This window comes from Manacus candei, unplaced genomic scaffold, assembly GCF_025592945.1.
Source record: "Manacus candei isolate 608988 ecotype Guabito, Panama unplaced genomic scaffold, ASM2559294v1 h1tg000089l, whole genome shotgun sequence".
NCBI lineage: Eukaryota > Metazoa > Chordata > Aves > Passeriformes > Pipridae > Manacus > Manacus candei.
The window spans coordinates 1903888-1923802 of NW_026138137.1; the positions used below are offsets into that span (position 1 = coordinate 1903888).

Sequence of the window (19915 nt, forward strand, 5' to 3'; positions counted from 1 at the left end):
ACTGTAGTGTAAGGCCAGGCAAAATGAGTCCTTGGGATAAATTTGTAGGGTAGAAATCTGTTTCCCTCCTCTCTGAAATAACATAAAGTACTATGATAATAACTCTGCTATCGGCAGCTGAATGAAAGGCTTGCAATTACAGCACAAGGAGACCCTGACTGTGCAGAATAAAACTGTGATAATTACTTCTGTCATATTTGTACTTAGTCCTCATTAAATTTCAGGAAAATCATCCAGTAGTAAATAATGTGCAATCTTTGCTTTTAAATCAGAGGTCATGAAAGTAAATGGGAAATTCTGTTTTTCCTCATAGGGTGTCTGAGAGAGAAAAAATCCCGTCAACTACATTTTAAAACTCAGTTTGCTTATTATTGAAGACACCAGACTGAGGAATGTCATTAGCACGACAGTTTGTTCAAATACAGCATACAAATTACATCACCAAGAATAGACTCTGAAATTCATAATGGCATTCACAACCAGATTTACTTCTTTCATTCCATTAGGGGTTTTAAAGGAAGGATTTAAAAAATTGTTTTAAATTTTAATTCAAACATGAAGGGGAGGACTAGTCTACCTTTTTAATTTTAATGCTGAGATAAATATGATTACAAAGTTCATCTGCATTTGCAGGATATGCTTTCTTTTACATAAACAAATAAACTTTTTCTGCTTTTAGAGGCTGCCTATACTTTGTGTAATAAATAAATACATGCATGGAAGTAGATTTTGTTGGGGCTATAAACACATTAAGTCTGGAAACCACACAGCAGCTTGAATCAATATGAATTTTTAAGGTGTTAGTAGGATTTCAACTTCCTTTCTGTCAAATTTGGTGTACACTGGATCTCATTCTGATCTCATGTGATTTAGGAATATTTCAGCTGGATTCAGAGGATTTAGATGAAGGTAAATGGTGTGACTGAGACCACATCTCACCCAGCATCTTTCTCTGTGGAAAGTAAGGATCTGAAAAGCTGAAAGGGAAAGTAAAGGGCAGGAATGAATGTGTTATCATTTATGTGAGATTTCAGAATGGTCATTGATGCCTATTGACGGTTTTACTTCAGTTTACAATTTTACAAGGCTACTTAATAAGAATCTACATGTGCCACTCTCAAGTCCAAGTACAATACATTTGAGGATTTACTCCCAGAATGTATTGATTTTGCTGTATTCCATCAGCATTATCAGTGAAATCATGCAGCAGCAAAATCTCTATAAAAAAACTCAACAAATTTCAGCGTTCTTAAGGGAATCCTTGCAAAGTCCTGGGATAAGACAGCAAGATAATAGAACTCTTGAAGGAAAAACTAAAGGTGTAGCTTTTATTCTCTAGTAAAGCACAGGTGAAATTGTGGTCTGATGTTAACAAAGGTGAAACCAATTGCGATAGTGTTCTTTATATTTTTTCCTACTTTAAGGTACTGTAATTCAACTTATATTACAAAGCACTGTAGAAAAATATAAGTTGTGTCACTAAAGTTTTATCTAATTTTTCTTTTGCAAGAAGAAATCTCAATGCTCCTCCTGTTTGTTTCCATTTGCTTTCAATATTGGTAGTGACGGAAATCACCACAGTCAGTGGTCAGTTATAGTAATCCTTGATCCCTAATATAAAATCATGGAAAAATAGATTGAAGCATTATCACCAGAGTTGCCTTTGTTGTACTGCAGTAGAAAATGAGAATTCCATCATAGTAGAACAGTTGTAATAATTGCAGCTTTTTCTTTCTAACAATGGCTGTTCGATCCAGTTCTGATGTAAGCCTTGTGAACTTGATGCTTTGATGGGGAAGAGGGAAGAATCCCATTCTTTTTGAACAACTACTATTAGAGTGATTTCTGAAGGTTGTTCTGATGTAAAATGTTAGCAAACAGTCAATTTTTGGTTTAATACTTGATTGTATGGAGTCTGCAGTTCTCCATTCTTCTCTGGAGAATACATTTTCTATTTTATTTTCATGAAGTGAGAAATCTGAGGGATCCTTGAAAGAAGATAATGACTAGTGACATAAAAAAAGCCTTTTACTTGATTCTTGATTAGTTAGTGTAAAACCCATTACTGACTTTATTTCTTTATTCAAACTTCTGTTAACTTTGATAGATTAAGTTGCCCTTAGTGTTCTTGGTGACCTTGAGAGAATCAAAAAGAACATAGCAAAAACATTCAAGAGCCATCCCTACTCACGTTAAATTGAATGTGACCAGGGTAGTGATTTTTCACACTTTTCTTGAAATATGTGGCCTTTAAAACAGTACATGTAATAGAAAATTGATGAAACCAGGAATTTAATTTAATTAGTTTAATCTTTGCTCTTATTTTTGTTCAGTTAAAGATCATTTAATTGTGTGATAGGGCTTTCTGCCATCTTCTATTTGCTCCAAGCAAGAAGAGTTTCTGCTCATAATTGTTTTTTGTGCACCGCAATGTGTTTGGAAAATAATAATTGTAATTGTAATTGTCTTTTGGATTATTGTTAAACTGCTGATATACTTCACTACTCTGTGCTTATTGTAATGTTTACCACGTTCCAACAGCACCTTTGTGAAAGAGGTTGATTAATGCTGAAATGCCAAGATTGGCCTATTCCTGATTTATCAGCTGAATGTTGAGGAATGTTTCCTCCATGATAGTGCTATTTACATCATCCTTGATTTCTTCTGCCTTTGCTTTCTGGCATGTCTACATACAAAGAATTTATTTTATGAAGAAATTCAATTGTTTTTCTAAGGTTTGGTGTATTCACTATTGGTTACATTTCTGAGCCAGGCTCTTACTTGTCAAAGAAGTGACATCATTTTCAAGTGGATGCAACAGTCTCCACAGGGAGTAGCAAGTCCTCCTCAGTGCAGGTCGATTTTTCTAAGTTAAGATTTTTAGTTCCAGCGTAGGAAACCATTTCAGCACAATGATGATCTTAAGGATTCAAAACAAAACAACTACAGAAATTATTTCAACTATAATGGAGAAAAAAAAAAGAACGCTTTTAAGCACGAATTTGCTTAATCACATTTGCTGTTGTTTTCAGCTATGTTTAGTTCAGTGTCTCCAATTCTTACAAAACTAAAACAAAAAAAAATAGTTGCCCTTTTTGAAGTGGTTCCTAAGGTTTTTTTGTTAATACTGCTTTCTGAAGAAAGCTAGTTTTCCTCTGGTCTCAAAATACCTGCAGTAGTCAATGTTCTGCTATCAGAATTGCTTTTGTCAAAAGGCAAAGAAAGTAAGGTTGAAATTTGCTGTGAGCAATTGCTTGTTTTGAAGATTTATTTGCTGATAAGAGAAGCATCTCAATGAAACGCAGAATAAAATGATGGTGTTATAGACATCCTGGACAAGTTTTTTTGTAACTGTGGGTGGTGAATCAGAAGTAAGCTTTTAGTCTGAATTGATTCAGTGACTTCATTTTACCTGTGTTGTGTTGTCATGGGGAATTTTAATATTAAGTCCAACTTAATTATGTGTCAGAAAATTAGAAACATAAAGGTATTCTCTTCCTTTTTGCAACATTCATTATATTGTTGTTCTTTTAGAATAACTTACATCTGTTCTTTTATGGTTCTTCCATCTTTTATGTTGCACATAATTATGAGGTGCCTTCTTTTGCGCTGACATGTGCCATCACTGAAAATTTTGATAGGCTATGAATAAATTCAGGAGATGCCTGTTAATGCAAATGTGACTCACATTCGTTCTTATTCAGGTCTTTACTTATAGAACAGAATCATGTATTGAGACAAATTCTGCCTTCAGCTACATGGATATAAGTTAACTCTCACCGACTTCAGTGTCACTGAGTCACACCCACACATCTGAGAGCTGAACCGGGTCTCTTTTCTTTTTGTTCAAAGTTTTGTCTTGCCCAGGGTTAGAATGAGTTTGTTTGTTTTTTAATCCTATCAGCAGATCTTCTTTTTCAGCAGAATGAGTCCTAAGATTTAGAACCAAGAAAACCACCCATCAGTTCGAAAACATTCATTGTAACACACTAATCCTATTTACTCTTGATGGCTTTGTTTCTCAGATTCTTTATTTTTTCTGCTCAGTGAATTTTCTGCTCCTTGAATTAAACGTAATAATTAAGGTCTTTAAACAGAACTTCCTCCATTGAGGCCAAATCCATGCATTTAGATAAATCAGCTAACCAGAAAAAGCCAGAAACTGAATTTGTTCCCCATTTTTGCTGGTTTTTAGTTGCATGTGCCCTTCACTGGCACAGTGGAAATGGAGAACATATTTAGATGTGTGGAGCATTCTTAACATTCAGTGTAGAAAAATGTTTCAAATGGCTCCTAGGTTGCTATGAAACCACAAGTACTGATCTCAAATAAATGCCTTTGTCAGCCACTATAAGTGATCTTACTCTGCATATTGAGGACATAGGACATGGTTCATCATGTGTGATGATATTCATCTGGTAGCATCAGTCTTTTGGGGGAAAAAAACAGAAATAAAATTCTCTGCTTGCCAATAAAGGATGGAGGGACAGGATTTTAGGAAGTCCCTTGTTCTACCCTTACATACTTTCTGTCTCTAACACAGCAAGCGATTTTTCTTTCAAATAAATCCAGTCCATGTTCTTTTTCCTTATTCCAGATGGACCATGACCCCAGAAACCCTGCATATATTGCCACCCAGGGTCCTCTCCCTGCTACTGTTGCTGACTTCTGGCAGGTAAGTTAAATACCTCTTTGAAAACTGAATTTATGTTGTAAGTTTTCCTATGCTTCTTGAAACATAAGTTGTATAAAAATATGTTGTGCTTGAGTCACTTTAGGTGTAATAACCTTCATTCTAATGTCTTTGTTAAATCTAGTACATAGATATTCAAGCCATCTATGTATTAAGACAAGCCCTGCTAAAGAATAGTTGATCTGAAAATTATTGAAAACCTCGGGCCAAAGTATTCATGTTTTAGTGCCAGGTCTCTGTAATTAAATTACTGCCAAGGACTGGGTGATTTTGAGAGGGCCTGACCTTCTGAAGAATGTAGCCAGAATTCATGGTCACTCTCCGGACTAGAAAGGACCTAACATTGTGTGCCATGAATTTTCCCATTCTCACATGTCCCAGTTCCGAATTTGCTGAAAGTCTTATGCATTTTCCTTACCACACATAGTCAAGACCCAGCTGCATAAATTTAAATAGGGGCAGAATTTTTTGCAGGATTGGGGCTAAATGCAGTAGTTATTGATATACAAATAGGAATTTACTTTGCATGCAGGTGTTTTACTTGCTAGTGCAGCTCTCAGATTTGGACATACACACATTGCTGGGCTAGATGTGCGTGATGGATACACTGTGTTAGATATTCCTTTGGAAGTGTAGAACTGCACCTGACAGGTCACAGGAGCTGTTTGGGGAGGAGGCCAACTGGGTCTTATTATCAACACAAACATATGTTTGGGTTTTTTTGTCTTCCATTATGAGTTTAGAAGCATTTTTTGTTAAGATAAAGAATATCTGTGCAACAATTTCAGATGTCTTTGTATTTCAGTAGCTTGCATCAGTTGAAATCATTTCTTCATCTGCATTACATGACCTATGATTAGAAAGTATTAACTGATCCCTATTGAAGATGTTTTTTACGTCACAATTTCCTGCTTTTTATGACAAGGAATCAGCACATTTTCAAAAAAATTGTTGAATTTTGGATGCCTGGATATTTAAGTGCTCACTCTGAGATATTTCAGGACTGGTTTTAGAAGGGCAGAGCAGATGCTTTCTACTTGAAGTCAGTTGAGCTTTTGGTCTGGCTTAAATTTTCAAGTGACTTATGGGGTTTACCTTCACTGTTTGGTAATTAGACACAATTGAGAAGACTAATCTTTTCTCCCTTGGAAGGTGGATTCTTTATGACAGGCACGGAACTTGAAAATGTATCTGTTAAGTTAAACATGCAGAATCGAATTCTATATTAGCTGTTCTGTAATGACATTTTATGATTCCTAAGGCCCAGGCTCTTAATTGCATATTTTTGCATATTTATATATTTACATTTTGTATATTTTCAGCTGCACCTGCCCCTTTACATGTTGAAAAAAGAGCCCTCTTTGTATAAGCATTGCAGAAATCAGAATTAATCATACAAACACAGTATGAACAGTTAGGCAACCTGTTTGCATGGTCACAGAGACTACAACTGAAATGTTATTTTTTTGTTCTGTGATCCAATCTTCTTCATTCCAGCTTCATACTCAAAAGATCTCTTTCTTTCCTTTCTTTCCTCTTGCTATTTTGAGTGGAGGAGTCTTCACTTGCCTTCTGCTCTTTTTGCTATTTCTCCTCCCAGTTATCTGTCAGTGAAAGTTCACTCCATCTCCCCCCCAGATTTGCTGTGAACATCTGCACACAAACCATTTGGAAGCCATGGTTCACCTTCGGTTCCAGTGTTGCTATGTGTCCATTTTTGATGTGAAGTTCTTTCATTGTTTATTCTATTAGGTTCCATAGGAAATTTGGTTTCTGACATTTACTTTGATTATGTCTGTCACTTCAGCATAACAATCTGCCCATGTCAGATTGGTCCATCACCCACTTTTCTTAAACTTCCTATTGAACACATGTCAATGTGCCAGTTCCTGTCCCAAGCCTTTTAGGTGCCCCAGGGTACCAACTAGGCATAATAAACAGGCCAAGAGAGATTAACTCCTTACAGAACAGTGCATCCTCAACCACTGCAATGTAGTAGACCCAGTGTAGTAGACCCAAGTGAAAAGCCATGGCTTGAAGATGTTGCAATTTATGCCCAGTTGCAGGAGTAAACTTAATTTCTGGTTTTCACTTAATAGTACCTATTTTAAGGTAAGGTCTGGGAAACCTGAATGTTCTAAGGAAAATAGAGCCTTAACTGCTGTCAGGGCACAATCCTTTGATATTTATTTAATACAGTTTTGTGTAGTTTGTGGTGCTTCCGTGGTGCTGCCACTGGGGACTGTTTAAAGATTCAATTATTCATTCCTGATGCTTCTTCTCAGTGGTTCTCCTCCCTCTCCCTCCTCCACTTAATCCCAGCTGTTGCTGAGTTGTATTGCTCTTTTCCCTTTTTTGTGCTCAATGAGGCAGTTTTCTGACTGATAGTGAGAAGAATGACTGACTCCAGAGGGATGTGGGACTATTCTGCTGTTCTTTGTCTAAATGCACATTGTCATGCTTTAGCAAGTCCAACAGAAACACTTGGAGTTTCATCACTGTCTATGGCAATATTTACTAGATATATTGCTCCTAATTTTTGCAGAGATTTAGCTGCTAGGATTTCTGAGAGACCAGTTGCACGGTAAGCAGCAGCCACTGCATTGTATCTTGGCTGAAAGGCTGCCCCAGCAAGAACTTGTTATAATTGTTTCCACTCTGTAGGTATTTCAAACTGATTTCTAGAAAACACTGGTCTAAAGAGCGTTTGTTTTACTTGAAAGTGTAAGGCAACTTTACTGGCATTTACAGCACAGCTGATACCCATAATGAAATCCAAACTGCTTCTGATTTTACTGTGTAGATTTCATGCTCAAATTTCTGACACAGCTTTTAAAACTGGTTTCCCTTAAGCTTGCATTAGATTCTTCCACCAATCAGTGACTACGTCTATGGTAGCAAGCAGTGTGGCTCACTATGAATGGATTTGTAGAATGTCACAGCACTTTGTAGGTTTTACTTCAGACCAACTGTTCATTAGTCCAATGGACTGAATGTCTCCTCGCAGCAGAGAAGGCTAAAGATGTATCTGGAGGAAGCTCCTTTCCAAAGGATCTCAGTTCCTGGGCTCTGACACTGTTCTGCTGTTTCTACTGCTCTTGGTCTGTCCACTGCATGATCATGTGGTCACATCCATTATCTCTATTTAAGATCAAACAGATAATTAATTTTGGGTGATATTTTTTTCCTAGTTTTATTGGCAGGCTCCTCTAAAATGTCTTGTGTTGATTCAGTGGCCAGTATTTTAGTGCAAGTGCTGTTAGACACTTAGCAATCAAATTCCCATTTACTGTTTTCAAGTTGCCCAGATCTGAACAAAGATCATAGTTAGATCAGTGTCTTCTCTTTCCCAAACTAGACAAAGCTTTTTCATACAACATTGATGACGCTTGATCCAGGCTCATCTCATTTAGCATTCTTCCCACAGTGAGCAGATACAAACCTAGTACCACTGTGGGACTGAAAAGGGACAAGTTTCATTGATCTCACTAGTAACCACTTCTTGGAAGATTATGTCTTTTTGGTAGGGTGGAGAAGAGGAGGTGTCATTCTTCAGTACCATCTAACTAGAGCCGATAGAGCTGGACATTAGACTCAGAATTTTCTGTATGACTTCCTATTCATTTGGGCTTTCAACTTCCTATTCGAGTTTTCACATTGACTTGAGAGATCCAGCTTGATGGAAGTTTTTCTTTCAAAGACACAGTGTTTGAGCTGGATATTGGGTAATTTTCAAATGGTGTTTAAATTTGTATATGTTGTGAAAAATAATAATGATAAAAAAAGACAGTAGTCTTACACTGGCTTTTCTAATGGCAAAAGACCACTTCCAGGCATCAGACTTCCACAGTTATCTCTGACCTTCCAGTTTACTTCTGCAGCTCCTTAGTTTCTTGGCATAGCTCCTCTCAGTCAGCAAGTGCCAAGTTAGTTCCAACTTTCCTGGCTCACCCATTTCTTTGAAAACTTTCTAGCCTGCAGGAGTTGTGTTGTCAGTCATCTCATTGATCTGTTTTGCCACAGGGCTTCCTAATCTGTCTGCATATTCTGTGTTTGTGGCTCAAGCACAGATTTCATCTCTGCCTGCTTGTCATCTCTTGGACCACTCTAGAAGTTTTCCAGCCGCTACTTTAATTAATTTTTAAAAGCCTCCAGCTGATTTAAGTCTTCATTTAATTTTATCTGGTCTTGTTTTCATCTTTTTACCAATTACTATTTCTGAGAGATACAACTTTCATTGATTCTATTTTGGTTCAGTGGGAATTCCACCTCATGATTCCCTTTCTTGAAAACTGGATGACTCTCCTCATATTTTACCTGAGTGGTTAAACAATTTGTCCGGTCTGTGGGTTGTTTTCTTCTCAGCTGGAAAGAAAATTCATCCTCAGGACAGGGTTTTGCTTTGATAGAGTTCCATTTTATTTACAAAGAAAGTACAGAGTTTTATTTCCTTGAACAAAGACAGAATCAAATAACAGGCAATAACTTCTTTTTTTCCAAACCTCATTCACCCAGTGTTTTACCCCCAACCTCTCTTTCAGCTTTTCTTCTACCAGGATCACAATGCTAGTTTGTCGAGCTGTGCTGGTGGTTTCTTTATTCCTTTTACACATTTATGCTGCTTATCGGGATTAATCATCTTGCCTTGATTAATGCTCTCTCTCTGCATTAAGCACATGAGTTTCTAGAGAAACTCATGGGTCCATATGCTTCACGTTTCTCTTGTTTTTGATGATAACTTCTGTAATTTCGGTTATCAGGCTTCATAAAAGAGTTTGCTTGTTTCTTACATTTATCTTGAATGAAAGGTGATGATTTTGTCCGGCAGCTTCAGTGAGATTTCACTCAGCTCTTTCACATAGCGCTATTAAAATTCAACATCTCTTTGAACATAATTCAAAAGAAAGAGGATGTAGAACATTTCTGATCTATAACAAGTTTTCGCAGCAGGAGTTCCATGTTGTGAATAATTCTGGAGGCATAAAATTTTATTATTTTCCGTATGTGCTGGGCTATAATTCCACAAAGTATTTGACATGAAGAACACGTCTTAACTTGCAAAGTATTCTAAGAGGCAAAGATTGATAATATGCAAGCAAACTATTCCTAGGAGTTAGGATATTTAGACCCAATTGTCCTTGCACTGAAAAATTGTTCTTAATTGTGGTGGTTTTATAAATTGCGTGTCTGCTAAGGTTTGTCATCTCCAAATAGAGATTCCTGTAGGAGGCCATAAATTTTTCCTCTTGTAAATACCCTACACTGTGTTTTGCTATCATAAATCTACCCACATTTGCCTTTCTTTGCCTCCTCCCTTTTGGAGGGTAGTGCATTTTCACTTTTTTTTTTTTAACTGTATTAAGTGAAATAGAGGGAGGGAACAAGCACATCCTGGCATGCTTTTGAAAATGAAATCATATGTGATACATAATTTTCGTAAGCATTTGTTTTTCTGCGATGTCCTCCCTCCATGACAAACATGATTAATCATTCTCTGAGCATTAAATAACTTCTACAGAAGGAGTATAAAAATATGATTTTCCTCATTTTGCAAATGTTCATTAAGGTTCAAAGCACCTACAACAGCAAACCTTGAGGTTAAATACAGCCCACACTTGTAGTTTAGACCAGAAAATTCCCTTGTTTTTTGCCTAAATATCTATAGCTCTATAGCTCAGGATAGATAGTTTCCCAAATGCCTTAGTCCCTGAAGGGCTCCCATGTGGAAAGGGTGACAGAGCAGATACCACTCATGAACAGCACCAGGTCAGATGCAAGACCAGGAAGGCAGATTTACGGTGCTGCCCCTTTGTGGTTAGGATGCTCCTCTAGGAAGCAAGGAAATGCTTCATCCTACATGTTCTGAATCAAACCCATGCTTTTCACTACCCCATCCTTCCTCCACTTTTAGCCAGTACATGAAATAGTCTTGGAAATGCTCTTCACCCTACTTGTTAAAGCTGGACGCGTCTTGCCAACAAAAAAAGAGAGAGCTCCCTGGAGTGGAGGTTTGCACTGTTGTAGTTACATTGAGTGGGGAAACCTAATCTTTGCTCCCTTGATTATTTTTTACTTGTATTGCAAGACTATTAAATGTAAAATGGGGAAGGAGTCCCAAGAATAAAGTCCACAGCCCTAATGTGAGCCAGGGATTTCAATTGCCATTTGCTTTTCATTGCCCCAGACCTGCATTTCTTAATCTAAAACTATTTTTAATTTTCTCTACCCATTTTCAGGAGTAAATTATCAGCACCCACTCAAAAACTGACTATTGGTTTCCTCCCAGATCAGACTGGAATGTTAAGAACTGATTCCTGAGTCTCAGTCTCGAGGACACGATAAATCTTTGCATGTCTGATCAGCAGCACTTGGTTCTCTCTTCCAGTTTTGGAATTCAACAAAAGAAATCCAAAATACTGTCAGTTGATTGTTTCCTCTGCAGAAAGGATTACTCATCAGTGATCTCCAAGGGCAAATCCCAGTGGCAGGAGACCATGTCCCTGTAGCTGAATGAGTCTTCCTGCAAAATCAGTGTTCCAAGCCCATGGGCTGAGTAGGAACAACTGTACCAAACCCTATTCAGCTCTAATTGCTGGTTTCTGTGCTCCCAGTTCAGCACGTTTTGTGAGTGTTGAAATTAATTTACAGACTAAATTACTCTTCTGCATTTTGTTATGTACAGAACATGGTGCTTTCCAGCAGTTTTGATTCCCAAGTTTTATTTTCCTTGCCTGGGATGAGACTTCCTGCATGTCTAATCAGTTCTCACCTTCAGAAAGAAGAGCAGATGAAAACCAGTAGAATACAATTCAATGTGTAAAATATGCATATTTTAATTTAATAAAAGAAAAACAGCAAGGGAGATGTAGGCACAGAACAGTAGCCCCTAGAGCTCTAGTAACTTGTCAAGCCATGAGAAATAAATATAGCATTAGAAATTCCATAGGCATTCAGTAAAGGAGTGTGCATTTGCCATGCTCACTTCTAATTATGGCTGTGGTTGGAGAAGGTACTTAGAAGTGGTCCTTACAAAATTTGTATCCCTTTACTGCTTAGCTTACGTCTTTTCAATACTAAAGTGCAAAGCTAATTACTGACGATTTTTGTGGACTTTTGCTCCTTGATGTGGTTTTGTCAGCACTGCAATTCTAAACAGAGCTCATATTTAAATTATTTAATAATAAGACTTGAGTTAGGAGTCTACTGAGAAGAATAAGAGCAGTTTATGTCTCTCTGAGAAAGCATAAATTATCGCAACACATGCAATCATCTTGAGTTTGCCTTTCCCAATGACTTCCAAACAAGTGATGCTGCAACAGCAGGGGACATAATACAGGGAGCCAGACTGATGACTTCATATTTATATATGGCCCTCTCTGAAGCCATCTTTTCAGCTGCAGTCAGATACTTTTTAAATTAAAAACAGATTGTTGATCATTAATTTTTCAACATACAGGTTGGCTTAGCTGTCAGGCACTGCTATGATTTTGCAAGTGGCAATTCTGACCTTGCCAGATTTGACCCTTTTCATATCAAAATGATAAGTCATTTTCAAACAAAGCAGTTTGCAAAAATCATTTGTATTACTTTTTGACTGGCATAGATTGTGAAGTTCTAGTTGATAAACAAAAATCTAAATTCCCCGCCATTTTTTTTCTTCAGTTAAAAGGTCTCCTTTCTTTTAAAGCTTGAAAGAAGTCACAGTTGAGTTAATTATTTTCACAATATGTAATGGGAAGAATATTATCTGACCCAGCAAGCGTTAGTACCTTGCTTTGTTGGGTTCTTTTAGGAGTTGTGTTTATTCATGTTGAGTTTTGATTATCATTGAAATTATTTGGGTTCTCTTTGCTGTTTTTTCTGCTTTTCCAAATCTTTGTATTTTCCAACTATATTGGAAGCCTAAAAGACTGAAAAGGCACATTCTATAGTTTGTTGGAAATCTCTCCCAGAAAGCAGCTGGTGTGATTAGCCTGTTATATTTAGTGAACTTGCTGTATTTAACTGATTATCTCATCTATTTTCTACATTTAAATCATCACATTTTAGAAACTTCTCCACTAGTCTCCATTAAAAGAAGAGCATCTGGGCAGAGCTCATATCTTGTCATTTCCCCATCACTAAAATTAAGAAAATGACTGAAAAATAAGTTTGGGGAGGATCATTCATTACAAAAAGAAGCTTCAAAAAAAAAGGAGTTTCATACTAACCATTTTATTTACAAGCTAGTAAACATTTTCAAATATAAGCTATCAAAAAAATAATGTTTTATCAGATTTATGGCAGTTTTGTAACACTGGTTCTACTATTCGTGACTTTATTTTTCTCCTTGCTTAAAAAATCAATTCTGTGCTCCTCCTCAAGTAATTCGTACTAAATATAATTCATCCCAGTGTGGAAGTCCTTTGTATGGGACTGGCATGCTGGATAACCACAGCATGAGGTCTCCACACTTGGTGCATTTCATCAACAGGGAATCCTGCAGATCTCAAACACACTGCTCATCTTTGGGTTGCAGGATTCAGCCTTTAATTTGCAATAAGTGGAACAGGATGGTGTCATTCTTGTCTAAGAAGTGTTTTGAGAATGATGCATACAGCAGAACCTCATTAAAGATCATTAACATGTTACTTTCCAGGCCTATAGGCTGAGGGCAGACGTCACACAAAATTACACACTGTTCTCTCTTTTCAGCCAAGCACACTCTGTGAGCTCTGCAGTGAGCTCCTGCATGTAACTCAGACTTTATCTCTTCCATTCAGAAGACTCTGTTCAACATTTCTTCTTCTCCTGGAAGTATTACCATAATTTGCAAACTACCTGTGCTAAGTGATTTGAATAAGTTTAGTTTTACATATTTCAAATATATATGCGTGTATGATATATATATAAATGTTTAAATTTTATAGACAGTTAGAGTCTAAGGCTTAACTTTGCTGGGCTCTACCTAAACATAAAAGACTCTACCCTCAGGGCTTGATATTCTCTTCATTCTTCTATCACATGCATTGACTTACTTTCTATTGTGCAAGCACACAAAGTTCAGAAGTATGAGAATTACCATGAGTTCACCACCAAACCTCCTCCTTTATTCTCTAAGCCCAGCTGAAATGTCTCTTTGGTAGCCAGAGGCACTTCTCCAGAGGCTCTACTGGGATTGTACACACCTGGTCTCTGTAACCAGTTCTTTTGCTACCAAGACACACTCTTTGGGGCCACTTTCCAGTTCATGGACATATCTCCACCCTGAGCACAGCAAAGTGTCAGTGCTGGGAAATGCAGCTTCTGAAAAACTCACCAAGGAGCTAAAGATGGAGAGGTGAACCAATACCAGTATAAAACTCTCTGAACTGCTTTTGATTCGTCCCGCTTCCCCATTATTTGGGAAGAAATCCAGATACCAGCCAGATGTTCTAATATTTGAATTAGCAAGGAAACAAAGAAAATGCTGTAGTCCTCCAGTCACAGGCTGTGAGCCTTAGTGGAAATCCCATCTCAATTGTAAGCACAGGAGATGCAGGGGCAGTTGTTGTAACAGGGATGATGGCACTAGGTGGTATTGCCTTCTTGATTTAGTAGATTTGACTCCTACTTTTCACACAATGACCTAAAAGAAATATTATACCCCAGAGTAACTTTGAAATTGTTTGTTTAAATTAACTTTCATTTGGATTTATGCTTAATGAAATCTTCAGAGATGCAGACAGCCCTTCTCTAATGAAATGCTCTATCTTTGAACCAATGAACAGGGTTGCCAAACTGTAAGAATTCCTCTCTAAATGAGTGGGCTTTTATAATGTTACACTTGGGTGGCACAGGCAGAGTGCTCGATGATTAGTTTATGGTCTAGATCATTGTATTTTTATTACACTCATAAAAACTGTGTTTCTCCTCATTTTCGTAATGGCTTCAATGAGCTTCTATACCTTCTAGAGGCACATTAAATCGTTATGTGATGGAAGTACTGATTTAGTGGGGCTAGTTTTAAAGTAAGATGCATGTTTTGAATTCTTATCTTAGTCTGATTGCTGACTGAAAAAGTGAAACTACGTTAGAATGAATGAAATCTGTAACATCTTCCTTACATATAAAGAAGGTTCCCAGCTGTGGCCTGAAATGCAGTACATAAAAGATACGAATGACAAATCTACATCTGTGTGTAAAATGTCTATAATTTTAAAGTATTTTTAAATGGTTTGTGGCATTCTGAGATTTTAACATGATGATGAGGGAATTACAGTATTTTTATTTAAAAAAATCTTTTAAGGAGAAAAAAGAAAACAGATAAGAAAGATTATTTTTTATTCTTAAATTCCACTGTAATTTTCTCCCCACTTCTATCAAAATGATAAATAATCCTATTCTGTGCAAACTCTAGATTCATTTCTCTAAATGATTCTAGGCTGGTTTTAAAAGTTGTTTTAATTATGTTGCAAAATGAAAAAAAGGGAAGAAAAATGTTATTTGTTTTTCTATATGCAAGCTCTTCTTAAAAGAGAAGACAACATCATTATCCATGAATGGGAAACCTTTTTATTTGATACGTAATTAAAAAAAATAATCCTTGAATTGAATGTATCATCTCATCTTTGCACAGTTTAGACAAAGGCCTTTTTTGTTGACAAAATTTACATGTCAATACAGTTGCTTATAAATATTTCTGTGAAATAAACATAACCCTTCACAAAAAGAGCAGTTTGCTCTACATTTAGTAATTTTATATGCTAGTAAAAAGACAATGAAAGTTGTATGCAAATATAACATCAATGTACAGCATAATAATAACAGTTTTTAGTAATTATGCTGCTTGGTATTAATTCATAGGAGCCTTTTTGTTCAGCCATGGGCTGTGTTTGGAACAGAGATATGCCAGACCCGAGCATCTCTGCTTGTTTGCTGTTTGTGGAAGACATCCACAAATGCTTTAGTTGAGGATGTGCTGGATTCCTGTATCCTACTCTGTGACTGGTCTAAATTATTAAGGGATCATGCTGGCAGTGAAGATACTCTGTTTTCCTCTGTTCCTGCAGTACTTGTGCTCTGTGAGAGCAGCAGCAGTTGGACTTTCCTTCTATCTCCAGAAAAAAAAAAAAAAGGAAAGTAAAAGGAGAAAAGAGAACTAGAAAAGAGAAAGGGCAAGGGGAGAGAACAAAAAAAAATAAGGAAAGGAAAATAAAATATAAACAAGAAAAAGACGGAGAAAAGGAAAAAGAGAAAGGAAAAGAAAGAAAAAGGAAGAAAGAAAATAAAGGAAAAAATGAAGGAAAGAGAAAGTAATGCATGTTTGCAACAAATCTTTTATAAATGTGCATTTGGAGGGATGATTTATTCCTCTGAAACATTTCTGGAAGAATAGATTTCATTTGGGTTTTTCCTGTCTTTTCTTCATTATTTTTGTTCAGGTGCAACTTTTATGATTGTTTCAGTAATGCAGCACTTTAATGACTTTTGCTACTTGGCAAACTGAGAAAAGGCACAGGGCTGAGAACAGAAACAAGTTTCAGTTTGTGTGACTTCAGTAGGTCCGTGCTGCTTTAGTGTTAAATATCAAATCTTAAATAGCTGGGTGTTCTGCTAGCATCATTCAGTTTTCCTTTAGTGGATCTAAAAGTTTGACAGAAAAGCAGCTGAACACAGTACCAGGAGCAAGGAGAGATTTTGTGGATGACCCGAATTGAATTTGCGGGAAATTCTTTAATATTTCATGGACGCCTGCAAAATATGGTGCCAGTTTATTCGGGGATTTGAAAGCAGCTGCAGAGTAAAAGTGTCTAATGAAAATGAAATAAATTTCCTGTGAATGGAATAAATTTTGATTGTGTGTCTGAGTGCAGTAATTATACATGTCACGCAGTAATTAGGCAGTCACAATGTGGCCACGGTGTCTTTCTTTGTCTGCAGATGGTCTGGGAGAACGGCTGTGTCGTTATTGTCATGCTGACACCCCTCGTGGAAAACGGAGTCAAACAGTGCTACCACTATTGGCCAGACGAAGGGTCAAACCTCTACCACATCTATGAGGTACCTACACAAAATATCCGGTTGCAAACGTGACAGTAAGTGCACGGGTTGGTTTCACACGGGGCGAAACGGTGTTGAAACCGATCTAACTTGGAGGTCGAGCTGAGGGCTCTTAGACACGCTTGGTGTGCCTTCGAGTGCTTTCAGATTTGCAAAAAGCTGGCGTGCAGCTTTCATAGCCAGGTAGTTTCCATCGAATAAAATATAGGAAATAGTGAGTCAAATATTACAATTTTAATAAGGGCGGTAATTTTGCTTTTCAAATGGTTTTGCAAGTGGTTGATATATGAGAGCGTGTATTTATATTTTATAGGAAAATAGTATTTTTAGAACTAGTGAATTTTGCCTTAGGAAAGACATATGTATATCTTTGCAGAAAAGCCTCTATATTGCTGTAGTAATTAATCCTATCTATTTTTACCTCTTGTCTCAGTCACAACAACAAATATATATTTTTATTTTCCGCTCTGCATTTCTAGCCCAAAATATCGTATCAACAGTTTTCTTGCTATGTAACATTGACAACGGCTGTCAGATTTTTCCAGTTGTCCAACTGTGTAGAGGAAGAAAATAACACCACAATGCCAAATACAAAGAAATGGGGAGATATTGTGAAGAAATATTGTTATTTAAGCTAAAATGCGAACAAACTCACTGCCTGAAAAGATGAGCTCTGCAAAGAAGCTGCATTTTTTAATGCTTATTTTTCTTCATAGCAAAGAAACCAAATTTTCACTTCTCATATGAGTTCAACTCAGATTTTTAAGACCTCCAAGAGTGTCCTGGGCAATGCACTTGTGGGCAATTCCAGATAGAAAGCAATTGCCAGTCTAGGACATTTTCAGTACAAATGACCTTTTGTATTCACATAATGTTATAAACTTAGTGAATTTTCTTTTGCATTAAAATTGTCAAGATTTTTCTTATGTTTTCAGTACAATAGCAGAGGCAGCTAACCCCTTTCTGACAACTACACTGCTATATCAGTTTTATTTTTTCTCCGCAGTACTGGCCAATTTGCTAATAAAAATAAAATTTTCATGCATTTCCTTCATCCCAGACCTCTTACACCTGCAATCCTGAAGACGTGACTTGCAACCAAAATTGCTGATCTCTATTTGTTCCTTCCCGTGGGTGTAGGTAAATCTTGTCTCTGAGCACATCTGGTGTGAGGATTTCCTCGTGAGGAGCTTCTACCTGAAGAACCTGCAGACAAACGAGACACGCACAGTGACACAGTTCCACTTCCTTAGCTGGAACGATCAGAGGGTTCCTGCTTCCACGAGATCACTTCTGGATTTCCGCAGGTAAAGCACCAAGTATGACTCCTTGTTTAAGATGATACTGGTCTGAGGAACTAGACTAGTGCTTTTATTCGTCCTTTAAAGATTTTTGGTTTGAAAGGGGGTTCCTCAACCTGTGATGTCACAATGCTAAACTAACACAAATATCTGCAATAGGTTGATGTTTAGTGTTGTTTCACACAGAGATGTTTCCTGGTTTTAAGACATACTCATTTACCGTTCAGAGATCGATACCTTTCCTCCTTTTGTACAGTTCTTCAGTGCTGCTTCTGTAATTCTTTGTTTTTCAAGAATTTATCCATTCTGAAATTTCCAGGCTTTTTGTGTGGCTCCTCTAAGATCCTTATTTCAGGACTCTCACAAATAAATTAGGAAGTATGAGCATGCTTGGAAAAAAGAATCACAATGGAGTCATATGGCGATAACGTCATTCCCATGGGAGCATATGCTCATAAGGATCCAACAGTGAGGTCTGTAGACCTTTGGCCGCAGGAAGGTGAAAATTTGAGAAAGCATACGAAAGTGTTGACAAAGCATACCCTCTGGAATTTTAAAGAAAGTCCATGTGGCTTTGAAATACAAATACACAAAGGCAAAAACCTGTGAAAGTCCTTGCCACCTTCTCTAACGTTTGCTGTGTCTATCTAAATTTTAATTTGAAAATTAAAGCCATGCATGATAAATACTGGAGCGAAATAATCTTCATTTGATTGCAAACCGTGCCCAGTGCATCATGTGTAGGTGTTAGCGTGTATCAGCTAATCCACAGTGATGCGCTTATGACTAATGAAAAGAATCTCCGAGAGGTTTGGGGAGTTGGTTCTCAATCCACAAGCGGCCTGTGGGATCGCGTGTTGTTCTCTCTGCACTACAATATTATCTACAACCCCCCGAAGTGATTATAAGGGGCTCAGCGCTCAAAAGGTCCAAACTTGTTTCTTTCAATAAGTGCTGGAAGCTCTGACTGACGCCAGTGGAAGTTGTGCAGTCTGCACCCGAGGGGAGAAGCTGGCATGTATCCAACAGGAGCTGTTTGCACAGTTGTCTGTTGGCAAAATTTTACCCTTAAAAATTTGGGACTTAATGCCGCCCTTCATCCATTCAGTATTCTTGTACATCTTGCAAGGCTTTTCAGAGCACAGAGTCATCTCACACGGTGCAGGTTGGGTAACAGAGTACAGCTGCTGTGAGTCACTTGGGGCTGTGACCAGGTGAGAATGTGAGGATCTGCTACAGGCCCAACACAAAAGCAATAGTGGAGAAAGGAAGCATAGGATGGAGTTGAAATTGTAAATTGAATTTTCAAGGTCTTCTTCTCTGGGTTCAACTTGAATATGATTTTTATAGGTTGATTTCCCTTTGCTTGTGGTACTGAGGAAGTTGCCTGTAGTGAATTTCTGTGCTGAAAATTCTGAGTCGGTTCCATTAAGCTGTGTGAGGTGCAGCACAGAGCCAATGCAGCGACCGACTTCGCTCTTTTTAAAGTTAGTGGGAAATCTGGTAGCAATTCTAACTAGAGTACAAATGAGCCTGTACAGCCAGGACATCTGAAGTTTGGAGTGCCTCAGCCCTGACTTGCTTCAGTAAAGATTGAGGTCCCTGCATGAGCTGCAGGATTAGATCTACAGTAAGTCACAGTTCACATCACCAAGAAAGCGCTTCTTAGGGTGACATTGTGTAAGGGTTAAATAGCCGAGCTGAAGAAGTGTTGTGCAATACTTTGAAAAAGAAAAATGATAACTAGATGAGAAAAGTAGTGGAGCTGCCACTCTTTGTATTTAAAGCCAGTATGGGAATGAACCTGTTAAGATTTAATTGAATTCTGAGTGTTCATTTCACATGTATTCACAGTCCAGCGTAGGGGACTGTAATCATTTGCTACGTGCAGATTTTGTAC

At 37.5% G+C, this 19915-nt stretch overlaps 1 protein-coding gene across 1 annotated transcript in view; it reads left to right on the forward strand.

The window, feature by feature from the left end:
- Window positions 1-19915, forward strand: part of PTPRN2 (protein tyrosine phosphatase receptor type N2) — a 643008-nt gene that overhangs the window by 591053 nt on the left and 32040 nt on the right. Inside the window, exons 17-19 of the mRNA XM_051812861.1 lie at window positions 4598-4675; window positions 16595-16714; window positions 17855-18021. Coding sequence (XP_051668821.1) covers window positions 4598-4675; window positions 16595-16714; window positions 17855-18021 — 365 coding nt within the window. The remainder of the gene's footprint in view (window positions 1-4597; window positions 4676-16594; window positions 16715-17854; window positions 18022-19915) is intronic.